This window comes from Lichenostomus cassidix, chromosome 8 (assembly GCF_008360975.1).
Source record: "Lichenostomus cassidix isolate B80296 chromosome 8, HeHo_3.0, whole genome shotgun sequence".
NCBI classification, from domain to species: domain Eukaryota; kingdom Metazoa; phylum Chordata; class Aves; order Passeriformes; family Meliphagidae; genus Lichenostomus; species Lichenostomus cassidix.
In genome coordinates, this window is record NC_139489.1 from 2,072,942 (window position 1) to 2,090,971 (window position 18,030).

Below are 18,030 nucleotides of genomic sequence, written 5' to 3' on the forward strand. Positions count from 1 at the left end.
GAAGAGGATGGAGGAGGAGGAGGCTGGGAGGGAAATCCCGGGAGGAGCAGCGGAGAGGGAAGCCCAGCCCTTCCCGGGGCTGCAGCTGGCCTTGAGCAGCGTCTCGCTCTTTGCTTGGGGATTTTTTTGGGGCGTGTTGTTTTCTTTGAATTTTTTTTTTTGTGGTTTTGTTTGGTGGTTTATTGTGTGGTTGCTCTTTTTTTTTTGTTTAGGTGGGTTTTTGGGGTTTTTTTGTGGGGTTTTTTTTTGCTTGATTTTAATTTTTAATTTTTTTCTAAAATTTTTCATGTTTAACTTTTTTCATTTTAATTTTCAATTTTTTTCTTCCGTTTAATTTTTTTAATCCGTTGTCTTTTGACTCCTCCACAGCAAAATGCCTCCCGAATCTCCAAATTCCCCGAAGGATTTCAATCTCCAGGATTTCAATCTCCACGACCTAACTCTGCTGCATTTCCTCTCCAAAAGTCCATCAGAACCATTGCATCTCCTCTTACCCTCCTGAGGGATTTTTTAGGGTTTTTAAAAGTGTTTTGTAAAGTAGGTTCTTCATTAATCTGTTTGTCTTAAGCTGCTTTAAAATACTCATTGGCTGTATTGGGAGCCAAGGGCTTTAAAAAAAAAAAAACAGTGCAGGATTTGTGGAGGATTGAATTGAATTTCTCAACTGTCTGGAAGTGGCATTAGTGCTCAACATTCTAAGAAGGGTGATATTCCTGCTTTCCCTGGATATTCCTGCTCTCCCTGGGACTCACCAGCCCAGTTTTGGGTTCACCAAGCAAAGTCATGTGGGTTTTTGTTTTTCCATGTTGTGATTTTACTGCCTTCTGCTGGTCAGAGATGATCAGACTGAGCTGAATTTTTTATAACCAGCACATGATCTAAAATTTAGCTTTAGTGCCAATACCAACAATAGATGCTTTGTGTATTTCCTGGTGGTTTTTTTTTTTATTCCTGCAATCTCGTGGATGTGTTTCACATAGTAGGGTTGATCACTAAAGAGGATTGTAGGTTTTACAATCAGACTACATCTTGTTCCTAAAGTCTGCCTGTTGGCTGGACCTGGAGATGTGGCAGATCACCTTTCTAATCTCTCCCGGCCTTTCAGCTCCCTGCTTGCCCTTTGCTTCCAGGATAAAGAGAAAAGACTTTTTTAAGTCTAAAAACAGCTAAAAAAGCTGTTGCTGTTTGTGTAAATCATGACACTGTGACTCCAGGATGGTGGGAAATCTGTCAGTGCAGAAAGAAAGAGGCCTCTGCCTCCAGAATTTCATGATCTGTTTTAGGAATAATAGTTGTTTAAAGTTTTATCTTTGCTTTTATTCCCCGAGACAGAGATGGATGTGCTTGTCTGTCTGTGTAGGGCCTTGAAGGTGGAGAGCTGAGGAGCTGACAGGGCCTGGATCTGCCTAAATGCTGTACAAAGAATTATCCACCTGATAAAGGGAAATGTCTCTTGCCCTGCCTGGAATTAGTTGCCTGCACCTTGCTGCTCTCAAATTTAATAACCATGCCCTGAATTGGTAGGCCACACAAGGTGCCAGCTGGATATGCACTGTAAATCCCTTGGGCAGGCAGGCTATGAGTGGGAAGATATTTATTTTCTGCTTTTTTTTTCCATGGAAAACAAAGCTTTGATTGCCAAATAATCACTCAGGCAACCATAAATTACTGTAAAGAGAGTTTTCTTCACATCCACCAATTCTTGTTTCTGTAGGAAAGGTTTGCAGAGGGAGTGGGAGAGAACTGTGTTCAACAAAATTATAACAAATGTCACAGAGTTCACACTTTCAACATTTTAATGGCATAAAATCATCTTTGAGCTCCACTTGAGTGTAGTTAGGAAATATTTTAAAATCTGGTTTCGTGGAACATATAATTTGTCTCCTTTTTTTAATAGGTAAATCAGGTGGGAAACACCAAGTGGCAATGGCAAGGCTGAAAATTAGAGGAGATACTCTTGATTTCTGGAGAGACACAACATTTATCCACCAAACACTGCAGAATGGTAAGAGAACACTGGGCAGTGGGGAATGAAGCTTCCCCTCCTGTTCCTGCCACTGGCCTGCTCCATCTGGGAAGTCATCTGAGCATCATCAGTAATCTAGATTATTGATTAAAAATCTAAATCTAAAATTCTAAATCTACAGTAGATTTAGAAAAGCTCATTAAACATTTGGCCAAATGTGCTGTCCCAAACCCTGTTGTCTGAACAGATCAGACCTTGAGTCGAGCTCGAGAGAAGGGAATATTTATTTTTAGTTTCATTTCCTAGGGAAGTAAACCATCTGTGATCTGTTTCCCTCTGGGAAGTTTTGAAACCACTCTGCAATTCAAGTTTGCAGAGCCTCAGAGTCGTTAAATACCTCCAGTTTTTGTGGGAATAGCTGCTCAGGTGAAAAAAGAGACTCTACAATAGGAAAAGGGGAAAACACAGGAATTCAAACTGTGAATTTGTGCATCCTTTCTAGCAGCACTGAGGGTGAAAGGGGCAGCAGGAGCTGCATTGCTCTGATGTGGTTGTTTCCCCCAAATTAGCCAGCAGACTTCTGCTTGCACCACTCAGTTCCTCCAAAATCAGATTTCCTTACTCTATCCCAGGATTGGGGTAAGGAAGAGGAGGCTTCAGTAGGATACTTGGAAGAGCCTGGGCCCAGGCTACCCTTGATTTCTTTTACCCAGGCTAATCCAAGATTTTAGTTATTATGCAACAGGAAATAAAACACATTAGTGCCATTTATAGAGTGCCGAACTGGAGGAGTTTGAAAGCTGTGCTCAGGGTGGAAACATAAACTACAGAAATCATAAACATGAGCAGCAATTAATGGAAGCTCAGTTGGGAAGAAGGCTCAGTTGGGAAGACTTTGAGTCCTTCTCTGAGGAGATTTAACTTCATGAACTCACCTTTTGAAGCGAAGAAATCTGAAAGTAAATGTACCAGGAGACAATAAAGCAAAAGTGAGGCTGGCACCAAATATCACTGTATGAAGAAGGCTCTGGAAAGGCTGGTACAGTTCTATGGATCTGTAAAGGGATGTGAGGGATGTAGTTAAGGCTGCAGGCATTTGGGGAGTACTCACTCCTTAAATCTGCTAGGTTCTCATTAATCCAGCAGGATTTGGGCACTGGGCAAACCGAGAACAGAGGAGATCATAATATTTGTGCATTTTATGTGACACACGTGTTGTTCCTCCTCTTTAAAGGAATTATTTCCCAAGGGAGGCAGAGATTTTCCCCTTCTCGAGTGCTCCTCGTTGTTCCTCATCTTCAAAGGAATTATTTGCCAAGAGAGGCAGAGATTTGCCCCTTCCCGAGTGCTCCTCGTTCCCTGCAGCTGCCAGGAGGTGGCTCTCTGCATTTGCAGTCCCTATTTACTACTTTGTTTATGGAATTACACCGGACACTTTTTCCGTGGAAAATGTTTTCCCTGCGTTTGCCATGAGGAAGTTTACGTCAGGAGAACAAGGAAGCCCTGGGTTGGGTAAATGAGTTGCTAACAAGCAAGGCAAGGATCAGTTCACTTCTGTCCAAGTGTTTTCTGGCTGTGATCCAAAGGGATTTTTTCTTGTGCAGGACCTAATCTTATAAGATTATATATATCATTCTCAAGGAGTCACATCTGTGTTCACAGGATGCATTTACCAAATTTGATGAAAGCCCAGTAAAAGTCATTCTCAATTAAAATAAAGCATTTTAGTCACATTTTTTAAAGGATGCAGGTTCATGGGCAAATACCCTGGTGAATTGATTAAAATGCTTCTTCATTCCCACCATTTCAGTGTGACATTTGTTCCAAGTGGAAGAGCACCCCCATGGACTCCTTTTTGGAGAAACTGATGTGTCTCCAAGGCTGATATGTTCTTCTGTTGGAATCCAGTGTAGAGCAAGCCAGGTGCCTTCTTTGCTTCCCTAAAACATGGTGAAGAATTACAGTGTGTTAAAGAAGAGTGACTCTTCAGTATCCTCATAATGCTGGTAAAGTTCCAGGGTTTAAATTGGTTACTAGAAATATGTAGCCTCTATTCAAATATTAATTTAAATTAATTTGGGCTGTCTGGAGGTATTAATTGCATGTATACAGCCCCTCCACTGTTGATTTGTCTTCACCCTCACTCTGAGATACCAGACACCCTTGAGGACAATGCATGGGCACAAACAGCTTTGTGAAAAATAATCAGTGTAATGCTCCAAATACATCCTGAATCACATGCAATTTCACCCTGTTTTAAAAGAAAATGGTTCCATCTTCTGCTGCAGGAAAAACTTGTCACACAACAGTTGTTTCTGAATCAGAGGGAGCTGCTAGTTCCTAAAGAAGTATTTTCTTCTTTTTTTTGCAGACTGAAATTCCCTGTAACAGGATTCTCTGTCCAGTTTCTTGGTCACCTTCTCCTCTTTGCAAAGCTTAAGTTTGTTTCTTCAGACCAAGCATTTCCTTCAATGAATTCACTTCTAGGATGAGAGGCAGAAGGATTGTGTTTCTCTGAAATTCACTGGATGTTGGCTATTAATTGTGGGATTTCCTCGTATTTAACCCAACTGTATGGAGAAAACCTATTTATCTGCAAAGCAATGCCCTCACTATGTGAGCACATAATATATGCTTTATTTGATAGAGATCCATTCTATATCCAGGTGGGATGGCTGGAGCTCCTCTGGCTCAGCTCTCAGCTACAGAAAGGGTGAAGGAAAACCAAAAGTGACATCAAAACTCAGCAAGTAGTGCCCAGAACCTAACCAAGGTCTTTTCTCTGTGGTAACAGCTGACAGGAGGGGAAAATGAAACCTAAAATCCAGGAGGTGTCTGATGGACCTTGGATACTCTGTGCTCTGTGTGTCAGGGCTGCTGGGCTGGGCTGCTCTTTGCACCCTCTGGCAGCAGGAAGAGTTTTCCTTTCAGAACTGCAGGATTCCCAATTTCAGTCTCAGAGCTGGGGTTAGGCAGGGTCACTTTGACCTCCTGCATCTCAGAGTGGTGCTGTTTTAAGAAGAAAAAAGGGGGGAAAGAGGAAATGTTGCTGGTGGTCTCTGATGCTTTGGTGTGTTCTTGTGAGCATATATACTCATAGATGAGAATTTGGTCATACAATCTCACACTGGTTTGAGTTGGAAGGAACCGTAAAGCTCATCTAGTGCCACCCCTGCCATGGGCAGGGACACCTTCCACTATCCCAGGTCACTCCAAGCCCTGTCCAGCCTGGCCTTGGACACTTCCAAGGATGGGGAACCACAGTTTCTATGGATATAAGGAGGTAAATATCCCACCCACACTTCTCTGGTGTGCAATTCCACACGGAGGCAGCAACCCCAGAGCAAAAGTCTTTTGTCCTGGCAGATGTTTGTGGGGTATTTCCTCCCCTCCCCCTTGGAGAAGAGCATCCCTTTCTCAGTGCCTACAATAGGTCTTTGCTTGCCAGGATCTCCATCTGTGTGCACGTGTGTGACACATGACAGCACGTTTGTGTCATGGTCACAGCCTCACCCACGAAGGATTCACTTGGTGGCTGCACAGAGCCTGGTGAAATCACTGGGATCACTCACACACTCATATATTTGCTGATTTTGGGGCATTCCCCACGTAGACACACACAGAAAAGCAGAGGAATGACATGCAGCTGGAATTCAGTGGCTCCTGGAGGGGAAGGGTTGGTGTCCTCAGTGTGTGGGAAACGTTCACACAATGCAGACAGATGGAGTGGGGGGAATTAACACTCCTGCTTTTGGACACTTCCTGGATAACTATTAATAGTTCCCTGGTTTGGATTAATGCACAGCATATGTTGGGTAACAGGGACTTGGAGTTAGTTGCTAGATCGTGTCCTAGGCTCAGTCTCTTTTGGAAGTCACAAAAGAATCTTTTTTTCAGCTCCCCACCTTCTCCCTCCTCTTCCCATTAGGATAACCCAAAACCAACACGTCATTGGAGACACTGGCAGTAATGACATGTTTGGATGGGAAGATGGATGTTGCAATCTTCCAGCCATCTTCTGAATCATCATTAGGGATGATTTTTAGCCTTTTTGAAGGAAAAGATAGTATGATGTGGGGCAGGATTGACTGAGAGGCCAGTTCTGTCCCTGCAGGTGGGACCATGGTGGTCAGTGGTGTCCCCCAGTGCCATGCTGTGGAGTATGGTGACCAAGGGAGCTGGCCATGCCATTCTGGTCCCTGACAGCTAGTGAGGTGTTAAGCTGTGCCAGGGGAGGGTCAGGTTGAACATCAGCAAGAACTTCTTCATGGAAAGGCTGAGTAGACATTGGCAGGGGCTGCCCAAGGAGGTTTGGAGTCCCTACCCCTGGAGGTGTCCAGGGAGCTCCTGGACGTGGCGCTCAGTGCTCTGGGCTGGGTGACAAGGTGGGCATCGGTCACACGTCGGACTCGATGATCTTGGAGGGCTTTTCCAACCTCAGTGATCCTGGGGTCCTGCGAGGTGCTCCCAAGGCTCGGCACACACGGTGTGACGCTGGCAGCAGTTTTGGGCTGAGGGTCAGGGAGCGATGCTGAGGAGCCTTTTCCCCAAACCACCAGCGCATCCCCAGCAGTGCCAAGAACAGCCCCAACCGCTCTGTTTGCCCATGGGAATAACGCGGGGATGCGCTCAGGGGAGTCCGACCGGGGCCGGTGGGGGTCGCGACCCTGGCGACGGGGACAGAGATAGGGATAGGGACAGGGCTGGGGACAGCGCTGGGGACAGGAGCGGGCCGGCTGCGGTCACTCCCCGCCGGCTGCCTGCCCCGCCGTATATCTGCGAGGAGCGGCCCCCCGCGGGAAGGGGGAGGAGGCGGCGGGCGCGGCGAGCGCCGGGGGTGGGAGCTGCGCCGCTCAAGTGCGCGGCTCGGCGGAGCATTACGGCGGCCGAGCGCTGCCCGGGCCGGCAGCGCGGAGCCCGCAGCGCGGCCATGGCCGAGCGCCGCGCCTTCGCCCAGAAGATCAGCAGGTACCGGGGCGGCCGGGCCGGCGGCACCGCACCGCGCGGCGGGTGGGGACGGGCGGGCCCGGCCGCGGGGGCTCCGCCGAGCCGCGCCCCGGGGGCGATGGGCCCTGCGCGGCCCTCGGGCTCCCGCGCCCCGCCGGCCTGCGGGGGCTCCGGGCAGGGTCCGCCCAGCGGCCGCGGGGCTGCGCTCCCTCCCCGCCCGCACCAAGGGCCGGAGCGGGCGCGGCGGCTCGGAGCGCGGGCCGCTCCCCGGGGGAGCTCCTGCGGGGAGCGGGGGAGGGAGGGAGAGGAGGGAAGGAGCCGTGGAATTCCGCTCCCGCGAACAAAGGCCGGCCGGGCGCTTTGTGCAGCCCCTCTCGGCGCACAATGGGCGGCACGGCTCTTTCCTGCCCGAGCCCGAGCGGCAGCGGCAGCGAGAGGCGGCCCTGCCCCGCGCTGCCCGGCCCGCTCCGGGGAGGAGAGCCCCGAGCTCCCGCCGGCTGGAAAATGGAGAGGGAGGGAGAGAGAGAGAGCTCCCTTCCAGCGCCTTCCTTTTGTGTGCGAGCAGGGCTGCCTGCGGTGCCACCGCTCCTTGGAGCGCAGAGCTACGTGCTGAGCATCCCTGCGTTCCTCAAAGTTTTGTTGGTTTTTTAACAGAAATAGCTGTAGAAAACTACCTGCTAATTGCAGGTTTCTGGGAATCTATATTCCAAGTTAGGCGTGTGGTTCCAGGTGGGAAGAGTTTTTCTGTTGGCAGGTCTGACCAGGTAGCCTTTGGTGACCATGGTGCTTCTCCTACCTGTAACCAGCAGAGCAATGAAATGAGAACCATCAGTTTTGGCAGAGCTGTTCAGGAGGACAGTAGCAAAAGGAGTATAATTTTCATGAAGTGGAAAAATCATTTTTCTGCCATTGGGTGGGAAGCTGTAGGTACAAATAGTTGCAGTGAGAGAAGCTGTGATGGAGAAGGGTCACGGACAAAGAAAAAGGAGGTCAAAGGAAAAGGCTGGGTAGGAGGTGGAGGGGTGACATCAGTCCCACCCCACTCATGATCTGGAAGCAGGTGAAAACATTGCTCTTCAGGTTCTCTGCACATTTGGATGTGCACTAGCCAGGGGTTAATGTGACAGATCAAAGAGTGGGGAGAGATGGATTTGCTGCCAGACCGTTTTTCCTGCTTCTTGATTGTAGTCATAGAAATAGTCACATGAGAGACGAGCACTAGAAGTCAGAGCTGTGCAGCTCTGGCAGGAAGTTAAATGCAATGGCCCTGGGGTGACCACTGTGGTGCTCAGTTCTCCTGCCTGGTGCAGTGTTCACTGGGCTGGAGCACAGATGAGCCACCTCTGTGCCCCTTTTGGGCTGATGTGGTGCACTCCATGTGTTTGCAGTGTGTCTGTGGGCAGAGGTGGGCTTTGCAACAGGTCAGGCTCACCGTGCCTGCAGAAGGACCCAGGTGCTTTGCAGTGAGCTCAGGGATGTTCCATCTCCAGCCTCTGCTTACACTTATAAATAAGGTGGTGTTTTCTGTGGGGTTTTCCATGTTGTAGTGTCACATTCTGAGAAACCTCAAGTTCCTGGTTTGTGGGCTGCACGTGAAGGCAAAAACCTGTGGGCAGAATGTTGCACGTGGGGATGCCCAGGCTGTGCTGCTGCCCTTCTCCTGCTGACACAGAAAGTGCTGCTGGGAATGATGCTGTTGCAGGGGATGAGAGGTTGGAGCAAGCAGTGCAGGAAGTCCCAGAGCTGTGCTGGTGGCTGCTGGAAGCCCTCCCCAGCTCCATTGTTTAAAGAAGAATAGATCCCTCACATTTTCACACTCTGCCCTCCGGTTTGGCTGACTCATCGAGGTAGACATGGCATTTGTCTTATTCACAGGAAATAGCCATGCTGCTCTTGCTTTGCCTTAGAGCCTGTGCTTCAAACGGATTTAATTCAGAGCCACCAAGACAGATTCCCTTAGTCCAGCTGCAAGTTTCTTAGCTGGTTGTTACAGCAGAGGTAGAAAAGCAAACGTGAGATGGGCTGACCTGTTTCTTGGAAAGCCCACAGATGATCCCACAGTTCTGATTTATCTGCTGTGTTTCCTTCAGCCCCTGCGGTGCCCCTCAAGGCTGTGTGCAGAATGCCTGTGCCATGCCCTGCCTGGTCATTGCATCCCAAACTTTAAGTATCGGGCAAAAGCTATTAATTGCCAAAGCAGTTTCAAAATATCTTTTTAAGATTGTGCTACAAGGTATCTTCGTGATTAGGTCCTGCTGCGTTTTTGTGGGATGGGTTTAAACTAGAATTTGGCCATCGCAGGTATTTACTAATTCTTGAGTGTATCAGAAGAAACTCCTGAGTCTAACTTAGTATAGTGGGTTAACAATACCTGAGATCTTGCCTGAAATTGCTGGTTTTTAATTGGAAATATGTTGGTAGGACATGTTTTATTAAACTCTAGTGGATCACATCCTCTGCAGCATCATGATGCTTCTGTAGCTGCACATAGGCTGTTCCTTCTGTCTGAGTGTAAGAGGAGAGGAATTTCAGTGCCACCAGGTTCACATTCCCTGTTATGTTATCCCAGTATTTTCTGGATATGGGGCTGCTTGGCAGAGCAATGGGACCACCAGAAAGGCCAGTTCTGAGTTCCTGGTTGTCCCAATAATTGGAAGGTGTTGTATCCCAGCACTGCAGTGTTTCCTGGGGCAGGCAGAGGAAAAGGTGTACAAGCTTTTTAGTGTTCAGAAAGAGAGGAAGAAAAATTCCTCCTTTAAACCTCATACAGCAAAAACATTACAGGGATAAACTCATGTAGCCTTTCATGTGAACTCCTCACTCAGTGCCTTGTCAGTGCTCTTGGAACATCCTGAGCTTGGGTTATCTGGGGAATTCAGAACTGCTTCTCTGGCCAGACCATCACCATGGAAGTGTCTTTGCTTGGAAAGAGTTTTGATCTTCCTTTCCTGCTGCCACAGTTCTGTGTTACTGTGCCTGTCAGCCTCACACAAACCCCACTGTGGGATTTTTAGCTCTGCTCTGCATTCTCTTGCTGAGAATTTTCACTTTTCCTGTCCCCAGCTGTCAGTGGAGCCTGGAAACATCTATTTTCACCTTGTGCATCCTGCCCCTTCCCAGGTGTCTCCATGTGAACAGGAACCCCATGGTGCCAGGAGGTGCTGCTGCCTGGGGCTGGGTATCTTCAGCAGGGGCTGATCCTGCTCTCAGACACTCAGTGACTTGGAAATTCCCCATTATCAGGCTCTTACATTGCATGGGATTTGTGGAGTAATCACAGCTCGTCTTTATGGATTTGAATGGAGGGGAAAACACTTGTGTTCACTACATTCAGAGCATCTTATTCCTGCTGCAGCTCCCTTTACGCTGATGGGGTGCTGTAAAAGGGGACTTGGGAAGGCTAAATTTACATTTGTGTTCATTTGGAGTGTTTTTACATTCCCTGAATGATGTGTCAGGGGGGCTGACAGCCTCCTTTGCCCAGCCCCAGGGTGAGGAGGGATGGTGTGAAACCTGCACCCACTGAAACCAATAGCAGAGCTGCCACTGGCTGCCAGGAGCACCAAATCGGGCCAGAAACGTGGTCACAGCAGAATATTCATCACAGTTTATTCTCTTCCCACATCCAGATGCCATTTGCAATGTCAAAACACTGTCATGGATGACTGAAGGGATTTTTAACAGGAATTTCAGAGCATCCCTTTCCCGTCCTCTCCAAAATTCACGTTGGCTGTCCCTGTTCAGCCTCTGTGGATGTCTCGTGTGGGAGTCAGCAGAGCTCTGGGAAGCCCAAGAAAATCCCTGCTTAAAGCAAGGGGGAAGGCAGGGACAGCACTTCATCTCCAGGGCTCTACAGAGCTGCCTGTCTGGCCAAGGCTTCCTTCTTTGGCTTCTTTCTTCTTTTTTCAGTGTGAGGTGTGACTTTGGTCTCCTGCAGAATCCTGGTGATTTCCACAGTCAGCTGTCCTGGGAGCTCATTGCCTTCCCTGCAGCCCAGGGTGACGTTTCAGCCTCAATAATCAAATATTATCAGAGGAGCACCACAGGCAGCGTTGTGTGATGTTTTCTCTTTTAATCAATGGTGAGGAAAAAGGGAACATGTTGTTGCTCATCTGTGTTAATTTAAGAACCCACAAGCACCCTGCAGCGGTCAGGATCAGGCTGGGCATTTCCTCAGCTGTAAATCAAACCCATTGCACTGGGGGAAAGGAGTTCACTGGGAAGGAAACAGGACCTGGGGTTGAGGGCTGAACTGGCAGAGTGGCTCCAGGCCAGAGCTCTGGAGTTCAGAGCTCAGCACTGCTCTCCTGGCTGGTGATTCACAGCTGGATGGGGCTGCAGGCAGGACAGCCCTGGTGGAGCTCATGGGGACAGAGGGACAGGTCATGTCTCTGCAGAGGTGACACACACAGGGCTTTGGGAATTCACAGCCAGGCACAGTGAGTCAGGAGGATGGATGGATGGATGCTGTGCTGCCTGAACACAAGGCAATGCTTCCACTTGAAAAAGTAAATGCATTTTTTTCTCTCAGAGGGAGAACAAGCAGCTCTGCTGGGGCTGCAGGTGCCTCACTGTGCCAGGCTGCTTCTCCAGAGGCTCCCTGGCTGTGCAGTCCCTGCATGTGACACACAGGATGGAGAACAGGCAGGAGGAACAGTTTTGTAATTAGCAGGATGGGGAGAAGCAATTTGCATTGCCCTTTCCAGGCAGGGAGGGCTATGGAAAAGAGAGATTTCCTCAAATCACCCGAGGCTGTCCCTGACCCACCTTTGCTGGGAAAAGGGACAGTTCCTAACCTTGCCTGGCATCACCAGGCAGATCTTGGGAAGTCTTTTTTTTGGGAAGGCAAAAAGAAGAACTGATATTTCCAGTATGCTGCTTAGGCTGAAAAAAAAAGTTTAAATAAAAAAAAGAAAAAAGGAAGAGTTTTTGGGTTTGGCCAGGCAGGGCACGTAGAAACAGAAATTATTTTTGTGTGTAGTAAAGAACCCTGGGAGTGCAAACAAATGGTTTCATTTTGTTATTTGCAGCTCGGAGTACTTTGAGAATGACCAGTTTTGTTTTGTTTTAGGAGCCAGTTCCAAGGGGAATTTTTTCCTTCGTGTTTTTTCTTTCTTTTTCTGTGTGAACCACATGCACACACAATAATTAACCAGTGAAGAAGGTCAGAAAGGAAGTGACTGGGGAAGATGTACTTTAAACACAGGCATTCATGAGGCTGTGGGCTCTAATTAACTGGAATGTTTGTCTGAGGTTCCCAGGTTACGTGTTGAATATTAGATAAGTTATTAAAGAGGCAGTTTTTTATTTGTCCTTTTAATTATCAAAGCTTTAATGGCTCCTCAGCTCTACCAAATTAATTTTTGGAGAATACTTATTTCTCTTTTGTGATTGGGTTTGGTGTTGCTTCTGGTTAGAACTAGTGTTCAGGGTTAGAGTGTGACATGAACTACTTGTCATGAGCAGTTTGTCGTGGAGAGACAGCCTTTGGGAATGGAGGAGGAGGAGAAGGCAAGTGTTTTCCCAGAACGTGGAATGGTTTGGGTTGGAAGGGATGAAAGCTCATCCCATGGTCAGGGACACCTTCCACTGGACCAGGTGCTTTTAGATTTGGGGAAACTGGGAACCTCTGTGATGAACCAATGAGGAAGAACCCTAAAAACAGTCAGCTGAGGTGTTTTCTCAGTGGGGAAATATCATTTGGTTCTGCTCCTTCTCTGGAGTGAGTGGTCAGGATGAAGCACATCTGCTGAAAGGTGTGATTCCAACTGGAAGAACTCCAGAAAAGCCATCAGGGTGATCAAAGGAGCCCAAAGGCTGGGAGGGATACCTGGCAGGTGGAAAGGATCATGTTGCCACAAAACTAAATGGGTATAGATTATCCCTAAATACATTTGGAGACCAGGTTACATTAGGAGGTGGTTTCTAAATATCTGAGGCATGATGCTTTCCAGTAGGGAGGTGGTGTCCAAAACCTCTGTGGCTGCAGTGATACAGAAAGGAGTCAGCCTGAGTGTGGATTAGACTGCAGGCTTGGAATAAATAGCAGTAAGTCCTGCAGGTTCTACTCAGGAATTCTGAGGTTTAGACACATCCATTTCCTTCACACAGGGGCAGTTCTGATGGGTACTTGTGGAACCTGGCAGGAATGCTTCAGACTTGAGAGTGATGATGGTGTCTTGGTGAAACCCTTTGGAGGTTCTGACTTTCTGTGCTTGTGCTTTGGGGGAGTTTTCAATATCCAGTGAGGTTATTAGTGGGGCAGCAACGAGGTTGATCAGTGCCACCCTTTTGTGGCACCACATCTCTTCCCTGTTGGACCACAGAGATGCCTCAACTTCCTGAGGATCCGTGGATTGAGGAGGAGCCAGGCATGGCTGTGGTTCCACAGCTGAGGACAGGTTCCCTCCTCTGGCTGTACTTTCCATCTGGAAACAATGCCTCTTGAAAATGGGGAAGAGTTTTTAATTTTTCCTGTGCTCTGCTGGGCTCTGATTTTTTTCCTGCTCCTCGTCAGGAGTGACACCAAACACACTGAGCTTTGCAGCAGAGCCTGACTGCATCCTGGGGCCAAGTTTTTCAGTCCTCAGCCACAGATGCATGCTGTGTTTTCCATGCCAAGCAGCCATTTCAATCCATCCCAAATTTCCCTGCAAAAGCCAGCAGCATGTGTGGTTTGCTCTCACGTGTGTCTGGGAGCAGGGAGATGACTTTTCCTGGATGTTCCCTGTCCCCAGCAGGAGCTGGTTGGTCTTCTTCCAGAAGCCACCCTCCAGAAGTGAAAACATCAGCTCCTGTGGATAAAGGAAAACATGAAGGAAATGATTTCTTGCAGCCAGAATACATAAAACTTTATTTTTTTATCTTCCTGCAGTCTACTTTTTAAAAAAGACAAAATAATGCTTCCTCCAGCTAATCTTACACCCATCCTCTGGCCTGAGGAAACATCTGCTCTCCATGGCAGCTTTGGTTATCCCAGCCAGTTCCCTCTTAGAGTTCCCTTCCACTGACAGCAGTTGCCTCCAGCTGTCTTCATTCCCACCCACCAGCAATCCTGAAGCCAGGAGCCCATCCTGATGTCAAGGTTTGGCTCAGGGCAGCTTTAACCATCTCCTTGGCAGGACTTTAGTAGTTTGTCCCTCTGGTGAGATTAGGAGTCTCATAGCCATCAGGATGCTCCTACAAAAATCACTCATACAGCAGAAAAAAAAAGCACTCCTGTCCTACAGCCTTTCCATCTGCCTTTTAGGCTGGTTAGTGTCCCCTTGGAGCTGGGAATTTGCTCTGGGAGCCAGAGCTGCCAGCAGGGCTGTGATGTGGTGAATGACACTTTAGGTTTGTCAGTAATAAATTGGCTGTTGACTCCTAGAGTGGAGCATTCATGTTGGTGAGGTGCTGGAGGCTGGGGGTACTCAGCAGCTTTTCAGCAAAGCAGTGGTTTTTGTGGAAGGAATCTGGTTTTTGGTTTGCCTTTGGAACTAAACCATTTCCACCCTACTCAGAGGCTTGGCTATCCCTGCTGAGAGGAGCTGCAGCTTCCTGCTGGGATACAGGATGGGGAGCTGTGGGTGGCTGTGGTGGGGTTGGACCCATGGCTCTTTGTTAAAAAAGTCATTTTTTAATGACCTTTGTCATTTCCCTCTCTGCTGTGCTCTTCCTTCCCCCTCCAGGTGGTTTTACCTCCCTGTTGTGTTTTCATCCTTGCTCTGGTAAGACAGAGTAAGGCTGAAAACAGACAGAATGGCTCTTTAGCAAAAATAAAAAACCCTGCAGGGTCACAGCTTTACCCTCCAGGCCTGGAAGGGCTGCTCTGTGCTCTCCATTCCTGGTGAGAAAATTACCCACTGGGGGAATTCCTGTCTGGCAGAGACACAAGGCACTGTGCCAGTGTTTCCTCTGCCTGTCACTGGGATCCACCTTTACCTTTCCCCCGTGGAAAGGGAAACACCTTTATGTTCTAACCCAGGCGTTTGTTTCCTGGTCCTTTGTCTGGCTGTGACTGCAAACCCCAAAAATAGGCAAAGGGCTGAAAATGCAGAGCACAGGAACAGCTGTGTGACCAGGAGCTGCTGAAGGGTGAGGAGAGCTCTGGAGAAGAGCTTTCCTTGGAAAAGCCTGCTGGGAACAAGTTCATTTGTGCTCGGGGTCACGTGCATTTTATTGCCACAGATGTGCACAGAAGAGCAGCTCACAAAAGGAGAAAAAAAAGCAAATTAATTGCTGTTAAGAACGTGTATCTGCAGCCTTGTGAGAGTTTTGTGATTCCTGGGAATTTATGATGCAGGATCTGCTGCCAGCAGGCGCTGACACCCTTCTTGCAGTGAGCAGTGTCTGGTTTCACTCCAGCAGCACAGGGAGGTGGATCTGTTCCATCCCCAGCTCTCCCTCAGAGCTAACTGTGTCCCTGTCCCCTTGCAGGACCGTGGCAGCCGAGGTCAGGAAGCAGATCTCGGGGCAGTATGGAGGTTCCCCGCAGCTCCTCAAGAACCTCAACATCGGCGGCAGCGTCTCTCACCACACCACTGTAAGTCCTGCCTGCAGCACGGATTGCTGTCCATGGTTATCCCACCTTTTGGGAGGAAATTGCAGTTCTGGCAGGTTGTTGTCCTGAGTGGCTCTGGTAACACTGAGGAAAAAAAACGACCATTAATTTTGGGGATTTCTGTGTTGTGAATCAGTTGGCGTGGCTGGGAATTTGTGTTTCTGCAGAATCTTTGCAGGTCAAGGAGCTCCCTTTGAGCATCCCTTGACCAGATGTTAGTTTTATTATCCCAAACAGCCTGGATTGGGCATTTGTGTGTGTGGTTCTCTCCATGGAGAGCACTTTGCAAGCTCCTGCACTTCAGGTTGCTGTTTTCCTGACTTGTCCCTCTTGAGAGCAGGACCACAGCAACTCATCTACTCTTGTGAAGTATTTTAAATATTATTGTGCAAGCTGAGTGTGGTGATTCCTCAGGAATGTTTATTTACTAACATGTTCGCAGCCCACTTTGAAGATCTGCATTGTCAAAATCACCCTTTCTGAAGTCAGACTTTCTTGCATGACCTACCAGTAACCTTCCAAACTTATTGCAGTAAACATTTCAAGGGTGCAGCAAACTTTTTCAGGCTGGAAATATTTGATTTGAGTTCTTGCTTCCGGTCACAGCAGCTCCTTTCACAGCAGTCAACTTGGAAAACAAATATTAGAGCATCTTGTTTTCTCCAGAGAGGGCTGGTTAGGTCAGGCAGGGCTGGAAATGTGCCCTGAATTTGATAGTCTGTGCAAGTGTTGTGAGTTTACAAGAGCTCTCCTCTTTGCAGTAGTGTCCTGTAGTGTTTTCTGGGATTGTGGGAATGAATTCATGGGAATCCCCTCAGAAGAGACTCTGCTTCATGTCCAGTGGAACCTGATAAAGCTTCCTCCTGTGGAAGTGTCACCTCTGGAGGGATCTCCAGGCTGACCTCTGGCTCACAGAGTGACTTCACTGCAGGCACAAACTCCATCTCCCAGGAGATCTGCTGTGCCAGAGGCACTGGGATGGAGGAGAGCTGCAATTCCTGTCATTTCCACGAGCACTGGGAGAGCAAAAGGCTGATCTGCCCAGCGTGATGGGGAGTGAGCCTGGAGGAGGTTAATGAGAGAAGGGTTAATGAGAGGAGGGTTAATGAGAGCTGCTGCCCAGCCTAATACCTTATCTCAGTGGCTCTGCTGGGCTGGGCAGTGATAATGCAAAGCCCTGACTTGGCAGTTCTGGATGGTCTTTTGCATAATCCAGCATTAGGCTGGGGAGGGACCCCTGCTATTAGCCGTGGGTGGAGCACTCAGGGGCATTGGCTGCACTGCCCTGCGGGTTGGATGGCTGAGGAATGTCCATCCCAGGAGCTGCTGGGCCTCACTTGTCTCACCTGTGGTTTCATTGGGAAGGAGTTGGCTGAGCTGCCTTTCTGCTCCCATCCAGTGAGATGTTTTCTGTGAATCTCTGCAGGCTGCTCCTCACCCTGCCATGGTTTTGATCAGTTTTTCCTTGTATCACCTCCCTTCACTCTGAATTGTCTCTTCCACTTTTTCCTCCTATTTCTAAGGTTTTTCCATTCTGCCACCATCTGAGTGTTGATGCTCAAAGCTTCAGTCCTGTTGATCCTCACATGTAATTTTTGATACAGGATCAGACTTGTTGGTCATGGTATTGTCAGTAGCTCTCATTAGCCTGTTGCCTTGATGTTTGCTAGTAAATATATGCAAGAATCTATAAAAATGCTGGAAAAGGTCATGCTGGCTGGAAACAGGCTCTGAGCTTTTTCTATCAAGCTGCATTGTGTGATGGCTGCTGTGATGAGCTCCCAGTTTGTCACATTAAATTGGGTGCTGAGCAGAGATGCTCTGCAGAAGCCTGATTAACACGGGGCGATGGTTTGTAGGAGATAGTCTGCAGGAAAAGTCTATTTAGTTAAGTCATGAGTCTGTGTCCTGAGGCTGCAGAATACGACAGAGGTTCGCTTGTCTGAATTTTGGGTTAATTTCTCTCCCCGAGGCATCCGTCAGGATCTGCTGTGCCTGCCTGGCCTGGTTTGATAATCAGCATTATGCAGAGGGAAAGCATCGCTGTGTGAAGCTGTGTTTGCTCTGGAAAGGTTCAGTTCTGTGTAGCCACACTGGTTTAAAAGCCTGAAGTAGGGCATGTAGTGTGGGAGTCAATAGGAAATTCCTGCTAAAATGTTGTGGGATGGAGTTTCAGAGTCTCCACAGTGGCAGCACCTTGGGACTGGGAGGCTCCAGCCTGCCAGAATTCAAGAAATATTTGGCCAATGTTGGGTTTGTCCTGTGCAGGACCAGGAGTTGGACCTGATGATCACTGTGGGTCACTTCCAGGATATTCCAGGATATTCAGGATATTCCATGGTTCTGTGACTCCAAGTGATTGTGCAGATGTGATCTCTCACACCCATCTTGCCCACTGTGGTGAGATAATTCTGGCCCTGTTAGGAAAGGTCAGCACTGATTCTCTGTTTGCAGCTGCCAACAGCAGCTGCTTATGGTAGTTTGTCTGAGATTCTCATCACACACAGGCCAAGGGAGATATTTTTATGGAGAAATGGATTTTTTTGTGAATGAAGAGTCCTCAGCACTGAGCTTG

The 18,030-nt window shown here is 48.3% G+C and overlaps 1 protein-coding gene and 2 long non-coding RNA genes across 19 annotated transcripts in view; all 3 read left to right on the forward strand.

Annotated features, from left to right (window-relative positions):
- The first annotated feature begins 255 nt into the window (after nt 1-255).
- LOC146433625 (uncharacterized) lies at nt 256-3,796 on the forward strand. Of its 2 annotated transcripts, XR_014853655.1 has the most exons (3): nt 256-537; nt 1,898-2,005; nt 3,201-3,796. It is a non-coding gene; the product is annotated as an uncharacterized LOC146433625 (long non-coding RNA). The 2 variants fall into 2 exon arrangements; XR_014853654.1 differs by lacking the exon at nt 3,201-3,796 and having other exon boundaries at nt 1,898-2,429.
- Nucleotides 3,797-3,807: 11 nt separating this feature from the next.
- Nucleotides 3,808-4,614, forward strand: LOC146433626 (uncharacterized). Its single transcript, XR_014853656.1, has 2 exons — nt 3,808-3,972; nt 4,338-4,614. It is a non-coding gene; the product is annotated as an uncharacterized LOC146433626 (long non-coding RNA).
- A 2,173-nt stretch (nt 4,615-6,787) lies between these two features.
- The window catches only part of DOCK7 (dedicator of cytokinesis 7), a 90,549-nt gene continuing 79,306 nt past the window's right edge, over nt 6,788-18,030 (forward strand). For 13 of the 16 annotated variants that reach the window (XM_085067426.1, XM_085067427.1, XM_085067428.1 and 10 more), the window contains exons 1-2: nt 6,789-6,934; nt 15,332-15,437. In XM_085067426.1, the coding sequence (XP_084923552.1) occupies nt 6,897-6,934; nt 15,332-15,437 (144 nt within the window). In that variant the 5' untranslated portion in view covers nt 6,789-6,896. Of the gene's footprint in view, nt 6,935-15,331; nt 15,438-18,030 lie in introns of all 16 variants that reach the window. The other 3 variants (XR_014853657.1, XM_085067441.1, XM_085067442.1) reach the window with 1 other exon arrangement.